The 20,052-nt window shown below is 39.0% G+C and overlaps 1 protein-coding gene across 2 annotated transcripts in view; it reads left to right on the forward strand.

Moving 5' to 3' along the window:
* Positions 1 to 20,052, forward strand: part of Ca10 (carbonic anhydrase 10) — a 546,239-nt gene that overhangs the window by 98,265 nt on the left and 427,922 nt on the right. For both annotated transcript variants that reach the window (XM_045159300.1, XM_004655625.2), the window contains exon 3: positions 334 to 408. In XM_045159300.1, coding sequence (XP_045015235.1) covers positions 334 to 408 — 75 coding nt within the window. The remainder of the gene's footprint in view (positions 1 to 333; positions 409 to 20,052) is intronic.

Consider the following 20,052-nt stretch of genomic DNA (forward strand, 5'->3'; position numbering starts at 1 on the left):
TGCAAAGAGAATTCAGACTAGTAGCAGAGATTACTAATTACATAATTACTGCCTTTAACCAAAATACTTTTTAATAAAAATTTATGAGACATGGGTGATGTTTTTGAAGAAATGGGGAAGAATAAAGAGGATTACTAGAGCCCCCAAACCTTTCTTCCTTTCTTCCCTGAAGTTCTACCATGGTAATGAATATGCCATCTTGACTGGCTTACCAAGGATTCTTTAGAATAGACAAGGGTAATTTTGTGGATGTTTATCCTTCTTGTGTTAATATCCAGAGCAGTTTCTGTACTACTATCTTAGTCTCTCTTATTGTTTGCTTTTTTTTTTTAGCTCAACAGAATTCACCAAAAATCCATGAAGGCTGGTGGGCGTACAAGGAGGTGGTCCAGGGAAGCTTTGTTCCAGGTAACTACACATTCATTGTTATCTATTGTCTTTTATTTCCTAAGCAAAGAAAAAAAAAAAAAAGGATTTTTTCCTTAAACTTTTTTAGGAGATAGAAATACTAAATGTCCTGATGTATCAAAGTATCATATGATATAGCCCTATATATGTGTAATTTAATTAATAAGGTTAAAAAGTAACACACACACACACACACACACACACACACACACACACAAAAGCTGGTGCCATTTCTAGAAGTTCACATTTGCTAAATGGAATGAAATGTATCCTAAAATGCAACCGAGTCTAACTTTCCCATTGAATGAATATTTCATTATAAGAAAGTTTATTAAATGAGCAGTAACTTAATCAGAAACACATTTTATCCACATGAGCCTATAATACCAAGGTTCTGCCATCTACAAGAAGCTCCTCTGGAAAGAGAAAATGGGAGATTGAGGCAGTGGCTCTGCCTGCCCACATGTGATTGAGAGAGGAAGGACTATTTCTAAACATCAAATTAATAGAAACTACAAAGGCTGACCATGGCAACAAAGCTTGCAGGGATGCATGCCATTGCAGATGTCACTTCAGCAACATCCACATTTGGACAGGACCCGGGAGATCCAGCCAAGCACTGTGTAAAAAATAACAAGTGAACTGGATGCTGTCAGCATGGGGTCAGAGCACAGAGAACCAAAGACAGGTGAGAGCCAGCAACATATCATGACTAATTTAAAAGGAAGATGGATGGCCCATGTTTTATTCTACCTCTCTTACCCTAATTATGGTCCTTATCATACAAGGCCTCTATGGAGAGAGGCAAAGGGAATGCAGCAAGACTGTTAAAGGGTAATGGAAGGAAAAGGTGACATATTCCAAGATTTTTTTTACTGACTAGATGTGAGAGACAGAAAGGAAGATCTCAAGGAAAGTTAATATGTGGTCCTCACTCACCTCTGGTACTGAGAATAAACAAGATTGTCTTCTGAGGTTTCTGTAATTAGTGACCAGGTAGAACATATAGTGATCAGGGTCACAGGATTTATTCATGTCTTTAAAAATATTTTTATTAATTTATTAGAGAGAGACAGTATGGGCATGCCAGGGCCTATAGCCACTGCAAACAATCTTTAGACACATGTACCACTTTGCCAACTGTTTTCACATGGGTACTAAGGAATCAAACTGAGACCATAAGGCTTTGCCTATAAGGGTCTTTAACCACTAAGCAATCTCTCCAGCCCCATCTTTTTTCTATTCTTCTGTAGTATTTGTTGCATAAGCTTTATAAAGATAAAGCAGTGTACCAAACACCTGAGTTTCTCTCTCATTTTTTTCTCATTTGTATCATAGTACGATAGCAAGTATTACTGTAGCTTTATTTTATTGTAGCTTTTCAATAGGAGGAAGATAGTCAGGGTGAAAGGAGAGTGGGTGACTTGGGGAAAAAGTCAGCTGGCTGACAGCTTCAGAGATTAATGTTATTAACTTGATAAGTAGACCATGGCACATTTATTCTTTGGCCCAGTGTACATAAAAACTGGACTTAATTCACCAAGAAATGGGCAAACTTTTTAAATACTAATCTCATAACAATGTAAGCCACATGAAGTATGTCTTTATAAAGTGATACAGATGTCTGTCATTTAAAACATATCGAAGTATTTACATGTTATTCTGGAGAATCTGTTTTTCATATTCAAGATCTTTCAGACATTCATTACACTTATAATTCTTCTTTTTTTGCACCTGAGAGTTTGTAACTAAAGCAACAAAGGAGATTCCTTCCAGGTCATAAATCTTCCTTAAATTACTTCTACATCTGCAAAGGAAACCTGGACTTTAGTCACCGATGTGTTCTAGCAGAGCATCACGTGGTCGCTGCAAGATTCTGCCCTCTATTATATTTTCCCTTCTGTTGTCATATTCCCTCTTTACATATGTTCAAGACACTATTTTTATTTGGTTGCTAATGCTAAGACAACCACAGAGAAGAATTTTTCTTTCTTCTAAATGTTGATTTAATAAAGAATTTTCATGGGCTGGAGAGATGGCTTAGCAGTTAAGGTGCTTGCTTGCAAACCCAAAGGACCCAGGTTTCATTCCCCAGGACCCACATTAGCCAATGTACGGGGGGGGGGCACACGTGTCTGGAGTTTGTTTGCAGTGGCTGGAGGCCCTGGCGTGCTCTCTCTCTCTCTCTCTCTCTCTCTCTCTCTCTGACTCTAATAAATAAAAACTTTTAAAAATCATGATTCTGCTAACATGGGGTTTATAATATCTCCTAGTTTGCCTGCTCATATATGCCTTCATCTGACCTAACCCTGAGCAGTTTCAGCCTTTTAGACCAAGTCCTGATTTTGTTTAATTGTTCACCTCCATAAAGCCACGTACTCGTGGAGTGAGGCCTTTCTCAGGCCTTGAGTTTCACATAGCTAATGTTTTCCATAATTAGTTGAAATATTATTACAGATAATTTTTGTATCTACTTGACTAGCCCATGGTAACAGGTGTCTAGCCAAATGTGTCTAAATGTTGATATTAAAAGAATTTATTAAATCCACTGTTGGTGGGAATGTAATATGGTACAACCACTTTGCAAAGCAATATGGAGATTCTTGAAAAAGATGACTATAGAGTTACCAAAAAACCCAGTTATTCTCTTACTGGGCATGTACCTTAAATGAGGACAATTTTTAAATCAGTCAGTTTCCAAAATTATGCGTACCAATTTCCTCTGTCTCTTCCCTTCCCTCCATCCTTCTCCTCACAATCTATTAGTTCTGTTTCTCCAGAAAACGAATGCAGACATGACATGTGATTTGTCCTTCTATCCGTGGAATATTATGAAGGCAAGTTGCTGAATAAATGTGGGAACAACAGCAACACTCAAGATGGCAAAATGAAAAGCAGAAAAGAGATCATATCTTTTATGGCCCAGCTGAGGGTTGAATTAACTGGGGAACTACTTTATCGTGGACTTTGTTCAGTGATATTGTAGTGTTTGTGGCACTTGATATTGGGCTCTGTTATTTTCAGTCTAAAGTAGTCTTCCAGAGTTGAGTGTTCAAGGCTGAAGGAGGGAAGGACATTAGGACGTGAACACTCCAAGTAGAAAAACAGGAGAGTATGAGGAATGCCAGACAACACAGGCAAGGAAAAGTGAAAATGTACATTGGCTCTGGGGAATGGTGGATGCTTCTGTCTGTCTGGAAAGCATACAAGGTAGTTATGATGAATGAAATGGCCAGCCAGCATGGTTGGTAAGAGCCAGATTATTATAGTCTTCTGTAATATAAAGGACTTTAGATATCTTCTCTAAAAAGGGAAGAATTATAGAATATTTCTAAGCTATGGAGAAACATTTTGAAAAACTAGTTATGACCACAGTGGAATGAATGTCATTCTAATGAAGATAACAAAGACACAAAAATCAGTGAGTTGTTTTGTTTTTAATTGTCCAGATGAGGGATGGAAAATTTCTAAAACAAAGGCTGTAAAAGTAAGAATATTGTGCTAATTATGTTGTGGAGGAACTAACAGGTTGTTTGGTACCATTTTAAACATATTTATAAAAATAATAAGATGTGTTTATTATAAATATATATCACATATATATGTATATAACACATTTGCAATTGAGCAAAATTACACACATGCACTTAATACATTTCAGCAAAAAATGTGCGAAATACTGTCTCTCAAAGCATATTTACCCAAAGCAGTAACAAAAAATAGTATTTTTTGTCTGAAAGAGACATTGCATCAAGTATTATTATTGCAAACAAAGATGACTTCTAACTTCTGGGAGCTGACAATCTCCTGTGAGAGCCAGTTGCCAAATAAATAAATAAAGCAGCCACTGCTTTCCCAGTCCCTGCTTTATGTGGAATTTTTTTGTTGTTTATTTTTATTTATTTATTTGAGAGGGATAGACAAATAGAGAAATGGGCAGATAGAGACAGAGAGACTAGGCATGCCAGGGCATCCATCCACTGCAAATGAACTCCATATGCATGGGACACCTTGTGCATCTGGCTAACATGGATCCTGGGGAATCGAGCCTTGAACTGGGGTCCTCAGGCTTCACAGCCAAGCACTTAACCACTAAGCCATCTCTCCAGCCTATGTGGTATTTTTTGGAAGGGAAGACTTTTTCCTTTTCCGCAGACTGGAAAAATAGAATGTGGTACTTGTATCCCTTCTGAAGCATGACTCAGAATTTTACAAGCCTCTATACAAGTCAAAAGACCCTCTTATATTCTGCTAACTCCAGGTCTCTGGACCTGACCAGGAAGCTCTTCCTGGACCTGCCCTCAGCTTTTATCCATACATGGCCCTGGGTAAGAGAGTTGGAAAAGGTGGCTCCCTATGACCTCCCAGAGCTGGAGGCAGTGGGCCAGAGACGCATAAATGTCTGCTATCTTACTATGGTTCCAGGATCCTCACAGAGGGCATTCAAAAGTTATCAATTCATAGAAGGAAAGGAGGGCACCACAGGGCAGCCAGTATTCTAAGGATCAGGCACATTCCATGGGGGAAGAAGACATGAGGTGGAATATCAGAAAGGGAAACAAGATGGATTGACATGGAAAGTTGTGGCTTCCTAGAGCAAGAGGAGTTCAGTGACGTAAGTCTGAGAGGGCAGCTGTTGTGTGACCGTTCCAAAGGAGACATGAGCAACCATCTGCTCACCCAAGAGAAGACACCAACAGCAGACCAAAGTAAAGATTGCATCACAGTGCAACTAGGTCAACCAGTGCATTTACGGGGATTACTGACAGAGTCTGGGTGATGGGACACGTACAGGAGAATGGATGACAAAGGCAGCTGCATCCCTGTGAAGCCCATCCTAACATGAAAATTGTATCCCTGCAGTTCCCTGCATGCCTTGCAGGCAGCATAGTCAGGGATTCTCTTCTACCTAGAGTTTGTTCCCCTTGATATGAATTTTGGGAGAGGGGAGCCTTATGAATCTTCTAAATTTCAGGAATTTCATGAGACTAGTAAATTTCAATTTGGAAGAAATAATTACAAAATAGTAGCAGAGACCTGATCATGAGTGTCTTACCATCTGGTAATTAGCATTTTACCCTAAAGGTTCTGGAGAGACTTTAAAGGATTACAGAATTTAAGTGCAAAAGTAAAATAATGTGGTGTAAGCCAAGGAAGGTACAGTGAGGAGCACTCTTACGGCCCCAGCCCTCCATGGCACAACCCAGGTCTTAAATGCAGGAGTAACTCAGTAGCTAATAAATCAGAACAGACACTGAAGAAAGAAAAAGAAAGCTGGAAAGGTTGCCTAGTGGTTTAAGGTTCTTGCTTGCAAAGCATTATGGCCCTGATTCAAATCCCCAGTATCCACGTAAAGCCAAATGCAAAGAGTGGAACATGCATCTGGAGGTCATTTGCTGTGACACCCACTCTCCCTGTCTCTCTTATTATCTCCCCTTCTGCCTGTGCATAATTAAAAGAAAAAAAAAAACTTTAAGAAAAGAAAGAAAACAAGGACCAGTTGTTGTTGTGCACACCTATCATCCCAGCACTTGGGAGGCAGAGGTAGGAGAATTTCTGTGAGTTTAAGGCCAGTCTGAGACTATATAATGAATTCTAGGTTAGCCTGAGCTAAAGAGAAACTCAGCTTCAGAAAAAAAAAAAAGAGAGAGAAAGAAAGTAAGGACAGGAAGGAAAGAAGGAAAAAAGGAAAGAGTGGGGAGGAAACAGGCAGGCAGGGAACAGGTTGTGGAGGTGCATGCCTTTAATCCCAGCAGTCAAGAGGCAGAGGATTGCTATGAGTTCAAGGCCATCCTGGAACTACAGAGTGAGTTCCAGATCAGGCCAATGTAGGCTGTAGTGAGATCTTGCCAGTATTTCCTTTTTATTTCAGAAAAGAAAGGAAAAGACAAAAAGGAAGGTCTGACTCTGCAAAACATTGTTCCTCACCACTTCAAGTGATGTATGTGAAAATAATAATCGTATAATAATAATGAGAAGGATGAGGGTGTTGAGGAGCAGAAGCACTACTGAATCCTGCAAAGGAGAGGCACTGCGAGGTCCAGGAAAAGCAGAAACAGGCTGGGGGCCAGAAAGAGGGTGAGTCCCTGGGAAGCCACAGGAAGCTGAGACATATTGTCTTGAGGTTTTGAAGACTGGGAGTCAATGAAATCAAGGTATCAGTAGGCTTGCATACTTTCTGGAGGCTATGAGGCAAAACTTGTTCTTTGATCCACCTTCTTGAGGCCACTGCATTCTTGGACTCATGGTTCCTTTCTGGCATGACTAGCCTGTTTTTCCATTATCACCTTTCCTTCACACACCCCAAAACTTTTGTTTCTCATTTATAACAGCTGGGCAAGAGGCTGTCAGATGAATTACCCTTTTAGAATAATTGGATCCTTACTAGGACAGTTATAGCAACATGCCATAGGTGGTACTGTATGGCCTAAATGCAAGAAAGGAGTGTGTAGGAATGCAGAAACACAAGGAACGAAGCACAGTGGTCCTTTGTATGAGTTAGTGGGGGGTAGGAGTTCTACCTGCACTCAGACAACGAGAGACGTGTCACGAGACAGTGAGAGGGGAGAGCAGGAGATAAAGAAGACATCTGGCCCTTCGAGGTCTCTAAGGCAGAAGGGCTGTTCTGCCCTGTGCTCCTGTTAAAGGGAAGGTTCTAGATAAGAGGGTTATAATTCAAGTTTACCTCAGCTTAATTAATAGGACCTCTTAAAGAGCCAGTATCTGTATTCTAACAATAAGAACCCTTGCTGGGAATGGTGGCATTCACAAATAATCTCAGCACTCAGGAGATTGGAGACCATCTAGTGAGTTCCAAGACACACTGGGCTACACTTCACCTTGAAACAAAGCAAACTAAAACAAACAAACAAACAAAAAACTCCTTTTGATCAGATTGCATCCATCTATGTATATAACCTCAGAACAAAGTCTCCTTTTCCATCGCAGGTCTGAATGGGATACAGACAAGTAGAGAAGATGATTATTCAGTCTCTCTTTGACACATTGTCTCCATAGCACATAAAAACATAATGACCCATCACATGTACTATTGTAGAGTTGTTGCTTAGGGTATGTGGTAGTTTCAATAGATGGCCCCCAATATATTAAGTGTTTTATTAGTTTGTAGTTTGTATCTGCAGCCACCTGGCTGGAGGGAATGTCACTGGGCAGATCATTAAAGTCTGGTGGTGGGTTTGAGATTTCAATCTAAAGATAGGCAAAGTGTGCCTACTTGGAGTTCTTGAAGTGTGCTGTGCTGTGAGGCTTTAGGCTTGTGTTTCTCTCTGTGTGTGTTTGGTCCTATCAAAGTAGGCCAGCTTCTTCTGCCATTATGGAACTTCCCCTGGATCTGTAAGATTCATTAAATATCCCTTCCTCCATAAGTGTGCCTGGTCTGGCAGTTCATCTCAGCGGACCTGAATCTGTCTGCTACAGGCTACTTCTTTCAACCTGAAACACATTTGCACTGTTAGTCCTCTTTTTCCAGATGAGAAAATAAACTAAGCCAAGTAAAATTACTACATTTCCAGTGCATTGCATCACAGCAGGTCTAGAAACCTGGACACTTTGTTTCTGACCTAGTACTCCTCTAATTTCAAATTATTTAAATGTGACTTACAGCAGACACTTTTTGTGGATGCAATATGTAGTTCAGATCCACAAGAGTTTCTGCTTAAGATGCAAACTAAACACAAAAAAACATAAATCAAATACTAGTCAAAATTAATATACCTAAAAATCTTATATTGAAGTTTAGCATCTCTTTGGGAATCATCTAGCATTTGAATACCACTGTTACACTTTAGGGTCCCTTCCTAATTGTCATCTTTTAAGATAAACTTTTTAAAAATTTTGCAATAATTTTATATTATAGAAAACTTACAAAGATAATATAGTGAGATCCCATATACCCAAGTCCCATCAATGTTGACATCATACATTAATATGTATATTGTCACAACTAAAAAACTATTCTGAGTATGCAGCTGTTAACTAATTTTGAAACTGGTCTAAATATCCCAATATTTCCAACAGAAGTTTCTTTTCTGTTCTGTGTTGCCACTTGGCAGTTAGCCATTTTGTTTCTTAGGTCCTCTCTAGGTGACAGTAGTTTTTCAATGTTTCCTTGTTGTTCATGACATAGTTTTTCTGTGTGTTGGTTAGCTAGTGGATAGATTGCCCCTCATTTGGGGTTTGTTTCATGCTTGTCTCATGATTCAGCTGGAATGCTGAGTTTTGGGAGAAGCTCCATGGGGAGCACTGCCGTTTTCCATACATCAGCTCAGTGGTACATGACCATAACCTAGGCTGTGTCATGTTTGTGAGGATATGTAGACTAAAAAAAGTGTGTGCTCTCTTAATCAGCAGCTGTGAAAGATTCAGCAAAGCTCAGGATGTGTCAATGATGGAAGATAGACCAGGAGAACGGTGAATTGCACTATCCCTAGTATGTCTTCAATTAGATCACTCCAAAGCCCATCTGAATGGTCACATTCTGAAATCAAGTTCTAAGCTTCAAATGCACATGTGGGGCCTAAGGAGATGTCTTAGTGGGGCTATGTGCTTGCTGTCAAAGTCTGCAGGCCAGGGTTCAATTTCCCAGCCACCCACATAAAGTCAGACACACACACAAAAAAAAATAATGATACATGCATATGACATTTGTTTGAAGTGACAAGAGACCCTGGTGTGCCCCCTCCGACACATACATACAACACACACAAATTAATAATTTTTAAATTAAAAGTATATGTTAAGTTTTCTGTAGGCAAGCATAAATTTGTTTAAATTGCTTTCTAGGATAGTGTCTGACATTTAAAGCAAACACATAAACAAATATGTGTCATACTGTTTGGTCAAGGAAATAACTCTGTGAGAGGCAGTATAAGGAAACCTAAGTTCTTGTTTGGACCCTCATATTTTCTTGAGCAGGGACTGGGCATGGAGGAAGCACATTAGTATTCTGAGCCCTGAGTGCTGCTTCCAGTGTTCCAATCTTCCTCCTCCTTTGGAGAATGGAAGCAGCAAAGATTGCTGGAAAGTGTTCACTGGCTTGGCTTCTTAGGCAAATCAACTTAGTATCGTGGGATTCACAGTTTGCTCACATATAAATTCAGGCTATTGAACTATATGAATTTCGGAGATACATTCTAGCTCTAATATTCTCTGGGAACCCTCAATTATAAATATTTTCAGTTATGTCTTCTCCCCAGAAACTGGATGCATCTTGTTCAGAATTTACTCTGTACATGATATGTGCCAGACTTCTTGCTAGATACTGCGAATGTGAATTAGAAATAAATGACAGCTTCTGATCTTAGGAGCTCAGAGTTGAATTTGGAGACCTAAAAGCCAAGCAGAAGTTATGGTTTAGCCCAAAAAGGTATGGGAGACAGGTGTGGCAAGATCCATTGGCTACACAAGGAGAAAGCAAGTAATTCTTTCTTTGAAAAGGTTTCACAGATGAACACCACTAATATTTCTGAGCTAGGACTTTAGAAAATATAAAGGTATCTTCCAGGTAGTCAAGGTGAAAGAAAGCATTGCTGATGGATTAAACAAAATGGGATCAGAGCTACTACTGAATAGATGGTAAGCTTCTTACAGGCAGTAAGCAGTCGTATTCATCAGCCCATCAGTGATGCTCAGTAGTGTTACTTTCCTTCAGAGCAGTATAATGGACAAAGCATTGGATTCAGAATATCAAGCTTACAGTCCCAATCCATCATGTACCAAGTCTGTGATGGTTGGAAATCACCTAACATCTCTAAGCCTCATTTTACTCACTTGTGTATTTTTTCTTTTTAAGGACAAGACCTGTGTTTCTAACATATTTTACAAAAATAAAATTATGTGTTAAAACTATTTGTGCCTTATAAGTGATAACAATATGTGTTTTGTCAACCATCTGTGGCTATGACAAAGCACTCTGCATATATAACTTGAAAGACAGAAGTAACACTACAGGGCAATTTCAGGAAGACAGGTCAGCAATGTAATAGTTACTGCTAAGATAAGAAATGCCTTATGCCTAGTAGAGGAGCTGTGATTGTTTATATTGTCAACTTGACAGTAACTATAATTATCTAGGACAAAAGCCTCTGGGCATGCCCATGAGTGATTATCTTGGTTAGGTTAATTAAGATAGGAAGACCCACTATTCAATGGGCTTGAGGGTCTTGGTTGTATAAAAGGAAGAAAGATAGGTGAGCAGGAGCATTGACCTAGCCCTGCTTCCTAACAGTTGACTGAATGTGACCAGCTGCTTCAAACCCCTGATGTTATGTCTTCCCTGCCATGTTGGAATATAACCTGGAACTGCATGTCCAAATCAACCCTACCTCCATTTAAAAGGAAAGAAGGAAGGAAGGGAAAGCAAGGGAAAGGAAGGAAGGAAGGAAGGAAGGAAGGAAGGAAGGAAGGAAGGAAGGAAGGAAGGAAGGAAGGAAGGAAGGAAGGAAGGAAGGGAGGAAGGAATTGATTTTTTTCTTGGATCATGATTGCAGAGGTTGTATGTCATCGTCAACTTGGCCCATTGAAATAGTCCTGAGTTTAAGTAGACCACCACAGCACAAGGACCATGTAACAAAGGGCAGTGTTCACTCATGATGGCCAGGAAGCACAGACAAAGTAATAGAAGGAGTCAGGGACAGATACAACCTTCAAAAGTACACTTCTAGTGTCTTACTTCCCCCAATCAGTTCTGTGTACTATTCTATTTATCGATTAACTCACCAAGAAACAAATCCATTGATGAAATTAATGATCCAGTTACCCTTCAGTAGTACTAACAGGCAGAGATCAAGGTTTTTCAACATGTGAGTCTTTTGCAAAGTATTTTTAGTTTTGTTATTGCTAAAATTTTTCATACGGCTATTTAAGGTTGCATGGAAGAGACTTGTTCAGGCTTACCACTACACTGAGTTCCTGATATGCACTTTAAACCCACTGTAAGGTTTTTTTTTTTTTTAATAATACATTTTAACTACAGCACATTGCATATAGAGATACTTTAGTTCAGGTATATATAAATCTGTATATGTACTTCAGCCTGGACAAGGGTTATTTGGGTACAGTCTCAGCCATACACCCATCCTGTAGAGTAACTTTTGAAGCTGTTCTTCTCAGAAATACATGGCTTTTTGAGTGTTATACCCCAATGCCTGACCCACCAACACAGGTGGTTCTAATGAACCACATGAGGTGTGCTTCTGGAGCTTGGGGGTTATCTGGACTGGGGAGCCAGGGGAGGCACAGTGGGACTGTTCCATCCTGGATATATGTGCCAAAGGTACATTGTGTATAGCCAATGATCACAGTAATGAAATGCACTGAAATTTTGACTTTTTTTTGTTGTACCTAGGTGTTTGAAATTCTAAAACTGCCAAGCAGTGATAAATCTTCCTATATCCCCAGAAATATTTGGATTGCCCAAGCCTTGAGTAGCAGCTGAACTTACTGTTGAATTTTAGTAGTATATGTGTAACATGCAAATTAACTCATTTTGTTATTTATTTGCCAACTATGTGAAAATCAGTTGGATTCAGTGAGCCCTTGCTCATGCAGATTCATGCAGACATGTTTGTTTCAAGAGCATCTTCCTGAGAGCTCCAGTTTGGTGTCCTGGTAGGCTACTTCCTGCCTCCATACCAGTAGTCCTCCAGGTTCCTGAATGCAGTTTGGGTTATTCAGAATAAACAAAAATAGCACTATGACTATAGACACAGACAAAATAACTTGCATTACTTCAGTGGCATCACTATAATAACATGTAGCTATTTAGAGTTTTTATTTATGCTTAAATTTTGAAACATTCAAGGGCTGGAGAGATGGCTTAGCAGTTAAGCACTCGCCTGTGAAACCTAAGGACCCTGGTTCGAGGCTCGATTCCCCAGGACCCACATTAGCCAGATGCACAAGGGGACGCACGCATCTGGAGTTCGTTTGCAGTGGCTGGAAGCCTTGGCGCACCCATTCTTTCTCTCTCTCTCTCCCTCTCTCACTCTTTCTCTCTCTGTTGCTCTCAAATAAATAAAAATAAACAAAAAAATTTTAAAAAAACATTCAAGTAGAGTATAAACTGTAAGGTTTATTTTTGTTTATTTTCACCTCATACACAGAATGCTTTCTTGGCTATAAAACAACAGCTTAGATATTCAAACTTTTTTTTTAATTTGTTTTGAAATTAAGGACAGATCAAGAGAATGATTATTTTTTATGATTGGTCATCATGTGGGTACTACAAAAATAATTTGTTTTGTTTAGACAGATAATATTAAAAGAGTATCTGAGGTCAAATATTTTAGGTGTTACATTATAGATAGCCTTAGACCTAGTAGCTTTCCATTTCATTGAAACCCATCTAAGGACTGGGCACTATGTTAATGACTTTTCTCATTGCTGCACAAAGTGTGTACTTAAGCAACTTAAGGAAGAATTTATTTTGGTTCACAATTTTAGGGCATAGTTTATTGTGGCAATGAAGTAATGGAGGCAGCTGGTCACATTGCATCAGTGGTCAGGACTACCCACGGTTCGGGTGGGTCTTCCAACCTCACATAATCTAATGAAGAAACTCCCTCACAGACCTGCTCAGCAGTTTGTCTCATAGATGATTAGAGATCCTGTGACTCTGAAAATCAATATTTTCCATCCCAGGCACCCAAGAGAAGAGTTCCTAGTTGCCATCTGATCATGAAATACACTTTGTTTCTGTAGGTGATGCTAAATGGGTTAACATCCATTATGTAGGCCCATAACTCCCGGGCTTGCCAGCTACACGGAAACTCACCCTGTCCGTCGTGTGACAAAGCCCCTGGAAATGCACACTCTGGTTGCTTTCACAAGCCACAGGCACAGCTTTGCTGAACCTCAGCTTGGCAGCTTGGAGTGCTAGTGTTAAATAGTGCTCATTGAACTGTTGTGTGATAATGGGAGTGTTTACAGAACACTCTGCAGGATGCTTTAACCTCAGGTTTTGCCTTTTTGTCAGGTGGAAGGTAATCAAAGTCAGCAAGGCTATAACCCCCAACCAAGAATCTTACTTCTATTACCCACAAAAGCATGGCAGGTTGGTACCTATGGACTCTGTAATCTAACAGCCTATAATATTTTCACAAAAAAAACAACTATGCAGCAAAAGGAATTATGCATCAAACACCCAATGTGGGATGCTTGCTCTTTAGACATTTTGCAGCATGAGCTATGTCTTACCCATTCATCCCAGGCTGCAGGGTCACATTCCTATGATAACGGCTAGGATTGGAACAGGAGCATCTTTCTCTTCAACCCACTCTGTGCCTTCTTATGAAGGACCCCAACCATGGTGACTACAATAGTTATCTTCTCCTTGTTGGGACAAAACACCTTACCAGAAGCAGCTTATAGGAGCATTGAGTTTATTTCAGTCTTACAGTCTCAAGGGGGTAGTTTCATCATGGTGGGGAAGCATGGCACATCAGAGGCTGGGCATCATATACTGCCACAGCAGCTGGGAGGTAGCAGTGAGAGTGAGATGACTTTTATTAGAATACTCCAAAACCCACCCCAAGCAACACACCTCCTCCAACAAGGCTCCACCTCACAAATCACCAGCAACAGGGATGCAAAGGAGGAATAATCACGAACACATGAGTCTATCTGTTGGGGACACTTCACATTCAAACTACCATAGTAACTGTCATGATTTTTGCATGTGAACTCTTATTCATCCCGCTAGCTGTCTTCTCCTCTCACCTAACACAACAGGTCTCCAGATCCTGACAAGTGTCAACAGTTTGCCCCCTTTATACCCCTTATTCCAATCACCTGCAATTCTCCTTTTGGACACTTCTTTGCCTTTTCTGTAAGCGAGTGCATTCCAGATGGACAGTTTTGAGATCTGAAGGTTTCCCCATGGCCAGCTCTTCCTCCTTTCACTCCCTAAATGACGGTTTTCCAAGCCTCATCCACTACCTGCTCAGCCCTTCTTTCAGCCTCACATAGTTCACATAGATTTAAGTGAACTGCAAACCTCCAGCTAGATCCAACCTCTTCCTAGTTAAAACTTTATGTTCCGAATGTGTGGACATCTTATGTCACTGCATCATATTACTCTTCTGTTTATTCTCTTGATGTTTAATCGTGCACTTTGTGTTACGGCATAGTTCTCTATCGTTCAGACAGGGTGCTGTCTAAGTGTGTTGCACAGCTCTCACATTGACAGTTTGATTCTGTTGTGCTCTCTGGATTATCTCTATTCCTTTTGATATGCCATGGCATACCCTTGAATCTATGTCATAATTTTTGGAACCCCATATTTACATTTGCTTTTTCTTTTTAATGGAAAAGGTAAATGGAAGATCAATATTCTGGGCAGTTGAGTGTCCAATAAATGTTTTTTCATTTGCCCTCACACTTAAATGATAGTTTGTCTGGTAATAGAACTTTAGTTGCAAAATTACCTTCCTTCAGATTTTTTTCTAGGCATTGCTCTCCTATTAGCTTGCAAATAATGAATGTCCTGGATGAGAAATCTAATGCTGGTGTCAATAAATATTCCCCACTAGTACAAACCCTAACTAAAAGTTCAGAGATATCACTGAAGTATACTTAAATATGTTATGCATTTTTTATTATGACTTGTATTCAATATGCTGAAGTCTATGTTTCAACAGATGAAAAATTTTCCCCTCACTTGTTCACTGGTCTATAAATGCTTCTGTTATGGGATTTTGAAAATTATAGGGTCTCTCTCTCTCTCTAATAAATAAAAGTAAAATATCTTTAAAGAGTGACCATTGCAGAAATATAAGGTAAAATTGTAGAATTAAATAAAGAAAATTTCCTGGAACTCAATAGAAAGAGACAATTAAAAATCATGAGGGGAAGGAAAAGTGTGAATGGAAATTCAAGAAATGAATTGGAAGAAAGATCTACATATTACAAATCAATAATTACAGAGAAGAACAGATAAAAGAAAATATCCAAAGAAATAATAGAGGAAATTTTCCCTAAGAAGTGGATTGAATATTAGCTCATTTTGTCAACAAGAGTCCTTATATTTTGGCTGACCATTTTTCTTAGTGATAAAGATTAGGAGCAAGATAATTTTCTTTTATAGGTATTCAGTTAGAGACACAGGGCCCAAAGAACATAGATGTCACAGATATCCAGGAAGTCTTTTTCCATTCCTATATCATGGAAAGTTCTTCCTGTATTTTCTTCCAGTATTAGCTGAGTTTCTGGTCTTATATTGAGATCTTCGATCCATTTGGACTTGAGTGTTGTGCATGGCAAGATGTGTGGATCACGTTTCAGTTTCCTACATATGGTTATCCAGTTTGTCGAGCACCATTTGTTGAAGATGCTGTCATTTTTTCCAGCCTATGTTGTTAGGGACATTGTCAAATATCAAGTAGCTGTAGTTGCTTGACCCAAAGTCCAGGTCCTCAATTCTATTCCATTGGTCTATACTCCTTTTTTTAATGCCAGTACCATGCTGTTTTTATTACTATGGCTTTGTAATATAGCTTTAGATCAGATATGGTGATGCCTCCAGAGGTATTTCTTTTGCTGAGGATATGCGTGGATATCCAAGGCCTTCTGCCTTTCCATATGAATTTTGAGATCATTTTTGCTATCTCTGTGAAGAACAATGTTGGGATTTTAATTGGAATTACATTAAATCTGTATATTGCCTTTGGTAGGATTGCCATTTTCACAGTATTAATTCTGCCTATCCAGGAGCATGGGAAGTCTTTTCTCAGGTCATTTTCTCAGGTCCTCCTCAATTTCTTTTTTGAGTGTTAACATTATTCCAAGGTATTTGTTGTTGTTGTTGCTATTGAAAATGGGACCATGCCCCTTATTTCTTTTTCTGTATCTTTGTCATTTGCATATAGAAAAGCTACTGATTTTTGTGTATTGATTTTTTTTAAAATATTTTTTGCTCATTTTTTATTTATTTATTTGAGAGTGACAGACACAGAGAGAAAGACAGATAGAGGGAGATAGAGAGAATGGGTGAGCCAGGGCTTCCAGCCACTGCAAACAAACTCCAGATGCGTGCACCCCCTTGTGCATCTGGCTAACGTGGGACCTGGGGAACCGAGCCTCGAACCGGGGTCCTTAGGCTTCACAGGCAAGCGCTTAACCGCTAAGCCATCTCTCCAGCCCTGTGTATTGATTTTGTATCCTGTTACTTTGCTAAGGGAGTTAATCAACTTCAAGAGTTTTGGGATGAAGTCTCTTACATATAGAATCATGTCATCTGTGAATAGAGCTAACTTAACTTCTTCCTTTACAAATTGTATCCCTTTTATTTCTTTCTCCTGTCTTATTGCTTGAGCTAGGACTTCCAGTACTATATTGAAGAGCAGAGGTGAGAGTGGACACCCCTGTCTTGTTCCTGATCTCCAGTCTGTCTCCATTAAGTATTACTTAGGCTTAAGGAGCTTTATATATAGCCTTTATTATGCTAAGATATGAACCAACCATGACAATTTTCTCCAATGTTTTGATCATTTCAGCATCATCTAGTTGATTCTTTTTTTATGTGACTGATTTCCATCAAATATCTGGTTATCCTTGGCTTTTTGTCTTTGTTTTAAACAAAAGACCTTATTCTTGGACAATAGGTACTGGTGTGGTTTCTTATGCCCTGTACAAATGTCTGTCTGTCTCTCTCTCTCTCTCTTATACATACATACATACATACATACATACATACATACACATACACACATATATGTGTATATATACATACATATGTATGTACATACACCTTTGGGGTTTCAGCAACTTATCAGATAATGGCTTGGTGAAGGATGGAAAATCCAGGGTTGGTATATGGAGAGTTAAATATTCTAACAGTGTTAATTTTGATATCTTTGTGAAATGTGCAAGAGGAAACATCATATCAGCACATTTGCCTTCTGTCAACTGATATTTAGAAACCACAGAATGGAACTAGAGAGAAATGAATAGTTTGCAAACATAAGATGAAGACCAAAGAAAAGCCAACATTAAGATTTGCAAAGAAAGAAAATCTTTTGCCCACCATGACTACTCACATCAATACAGGCCTGGCATGAATGTGGTAAAGACTTGTTTAACCAACATTCATGACATTTTGTGCCTGGCATTATTGTAGTTGTTAACTTATTTGTTCCCTGCAACATCCCACGAGGTGGTTAGGATTAGTCTCCTCATTTTTCAAATGAGGTCATGTGGAGTTTTAGTAACATACTTAAGGCCACATAGCTAATAAGTGGCAGAATGTGAACTCATGTTCAGCAGGCTAGCCTAAGAATGAACACTTAAGTTTGCTGCTGTGATATCTCTGTGAGCATCCAGTGGGTTCAATTAGACCCAATGTAAGAGATGGTAACAAGAGGGAGTGGAGGTATTCTGTACTCATTTGAACTTCTACATCTCGACTTTTTCTGAGTCCTGACATATCCAAATTTACCCAACCCTGTAGCTTTCAATTACAAAATCATTCTCGCATCTGCCATTTCATTTTATTCCTTATACTACCATCCTGATTTCTGACTTTCAGAATAATAAAATACATTCCACTCCAGTTTTTATTTTCTTCGTATCTGAATTATTTTTTCACTGCAACCACATTAATTACAACACAATCATATTCTGTTTTATCCTTGAACACAAACATTCAGTGACCTCACACTTGTCATGGGGCAATGCCTGCATTCCTCTCCTGGTGTCATCCCAAGCCATCTGTAATTTGGGTTCCACTTCCAAGCTCATCAGTCAAAATTCCTCTGCATTTAGCTACTGCTAAATGGACTATTTAACTCTTCTTTCAGTGCATCTTTGGAAATCTCAGCTTAGCAGCCATGTTTTGCCTCTCAACAACCTACTTTCTCTGCCACTTGGAATCTCACCCATCCTATACAAACCTGCATTAAGGGTCTAGGACACCTCTCTGCACTTGCACGGTTCCTTGATATCCAGTTGGAAATAATCAAACCCTCTTTTGAGTCCTTACACTGTTTACTCTTTATGGTGGCATTATACTACAGGAATATGTGTGTACAGACTGTCAGGTCTAGAGGGCAAATCATCTGTATCATTCCATACCTGGCTAGGAGTTGGTGCTTAAACTACTCCCACACGTGATGAGCAGATGCAGGATTCCCTCTCAGCTGCTTTCCTATCTTATTAGTACCTAAAGAGCACAGCCACTTTTTTCATCTTTCCATTGGAACAATTGTTTGCCAAAGGCACTCATATCATGGGGTAAATTAGTATATTTACATCCCAAACACAGTAAAAGCAAAAAGTCTAAGTGATTGATTCCAAAATTCAACTTTTTAAAAGGTAGGGTCTCATTCTAGCTCAGGCTGACCTGGAATTCACTATGTAGTCTCAGGGTGGCCCCAAACCCTCAGCAATCCTCCTACCTCTGCCTCTTGAGTGCTGGGATTAAAGGTGTGCACCACCACACCTGGTTCCAAGATTAAACTTTTTGCAGAGAGGAGAAGCTTTAATCCAGATGTTTTCTTCCTTCATCTTAGTAAACTACATTTCATATGTTTCAGGAAAAGAAAATATCTCTCTAAGGGTTTTTTTTTTTTAATTAATGTTAGAGGATATTTGAAGGAGCTATTGGTATATTAGATGGGAACCATGTCCTGAAAACTCTTAATTATTTTGTTTGTTTGTTTTGTTTTGTTGTTTTGATTTTTGAGGTAGGGTCTTGCTCTAGCCCAGGTTGACCTGGAATTCATTATGTAGTCTCAAGCTGGCCTTGCACTCACACCAAGCCTTCTACCTTGGCCTCCTTGTACTGATAATAAAGCATGCACCGCAGTACCCAGCTTGTTGGGGAATTTTGTTGGATGTTATATTCATTTTATATTTTCTAAGTTTAATGGGTACTTTAATATATGAACATATTTTAAGTCAGTCATATTCCCATCGGGTTATCCTCTTATGTCCTTCCGCCTGCCACCATTCCAATAAAGACCCTCCTCACTGGGGGAATTTGTTTTTATTCAACTATGAACAACTTCAACTTTTTAAAAGTCTTTCCTTTTACTGTTTTTTAACCATAAAGCATATTTCTAAGTGGAACTTTTTTAAGTTAGAAAGAAAAAAAGAGTATTATGACCTATATAGCTGCAATACTTATAAGCTTAATAAACACTATCTATATTAAGTTTTAACTTTATGGTTTTAGTAATAAAAGCAAGATATTAAGCCAAATACAGTATGATTCAATTTTATTTTATACACTTTCATAACTATACAGGAAAAATCCTGGAAAGATGAAAAACATAAGGATAGTATATATAATATATATTTTTCTATACACAAACAAACTCCAGATGTACGGGCCACCTTGTGTATCTGGCTTACATGGGTACTGAGGAATTAAACCTGGGTCCTTAGGCTTCACAGACAAGTGCCTTAACTGCTAAGCCACTTCTCCAGCCCTGGTATAGTGTTTTTGATTGTCATTTACATCACATTATCTGAAAATGCTACTAAAGTTTTGTATTTATTAGCATATAGTTTGTCATTTATTGTTATGCTAGCCAGTGGAACTAGAGTGGTAAAGCCTTTTCCAGTTATAACTGTGGATTTGTGTATTTCTCCTTTTAGTTTTTGTCATTTGAGAATGTATGTGAGATT

Source organism: Jaculus jaculus, chromosome 9, assembly GCF_020740685.1.
Source record: "Jaculus jaculus isolate mJacJac1 chromosome 9, mJacJac1.mat.Y.cur, whole genome shotgun sequence".
In the NCBI taxonomy this organism is placed as follows: domain Eukaryota; kingdom Metazoa; phylum Chordata; class Mammalia; order Rodentia; family Dipodidae; genus Jaculus; species Jaculus jaculus.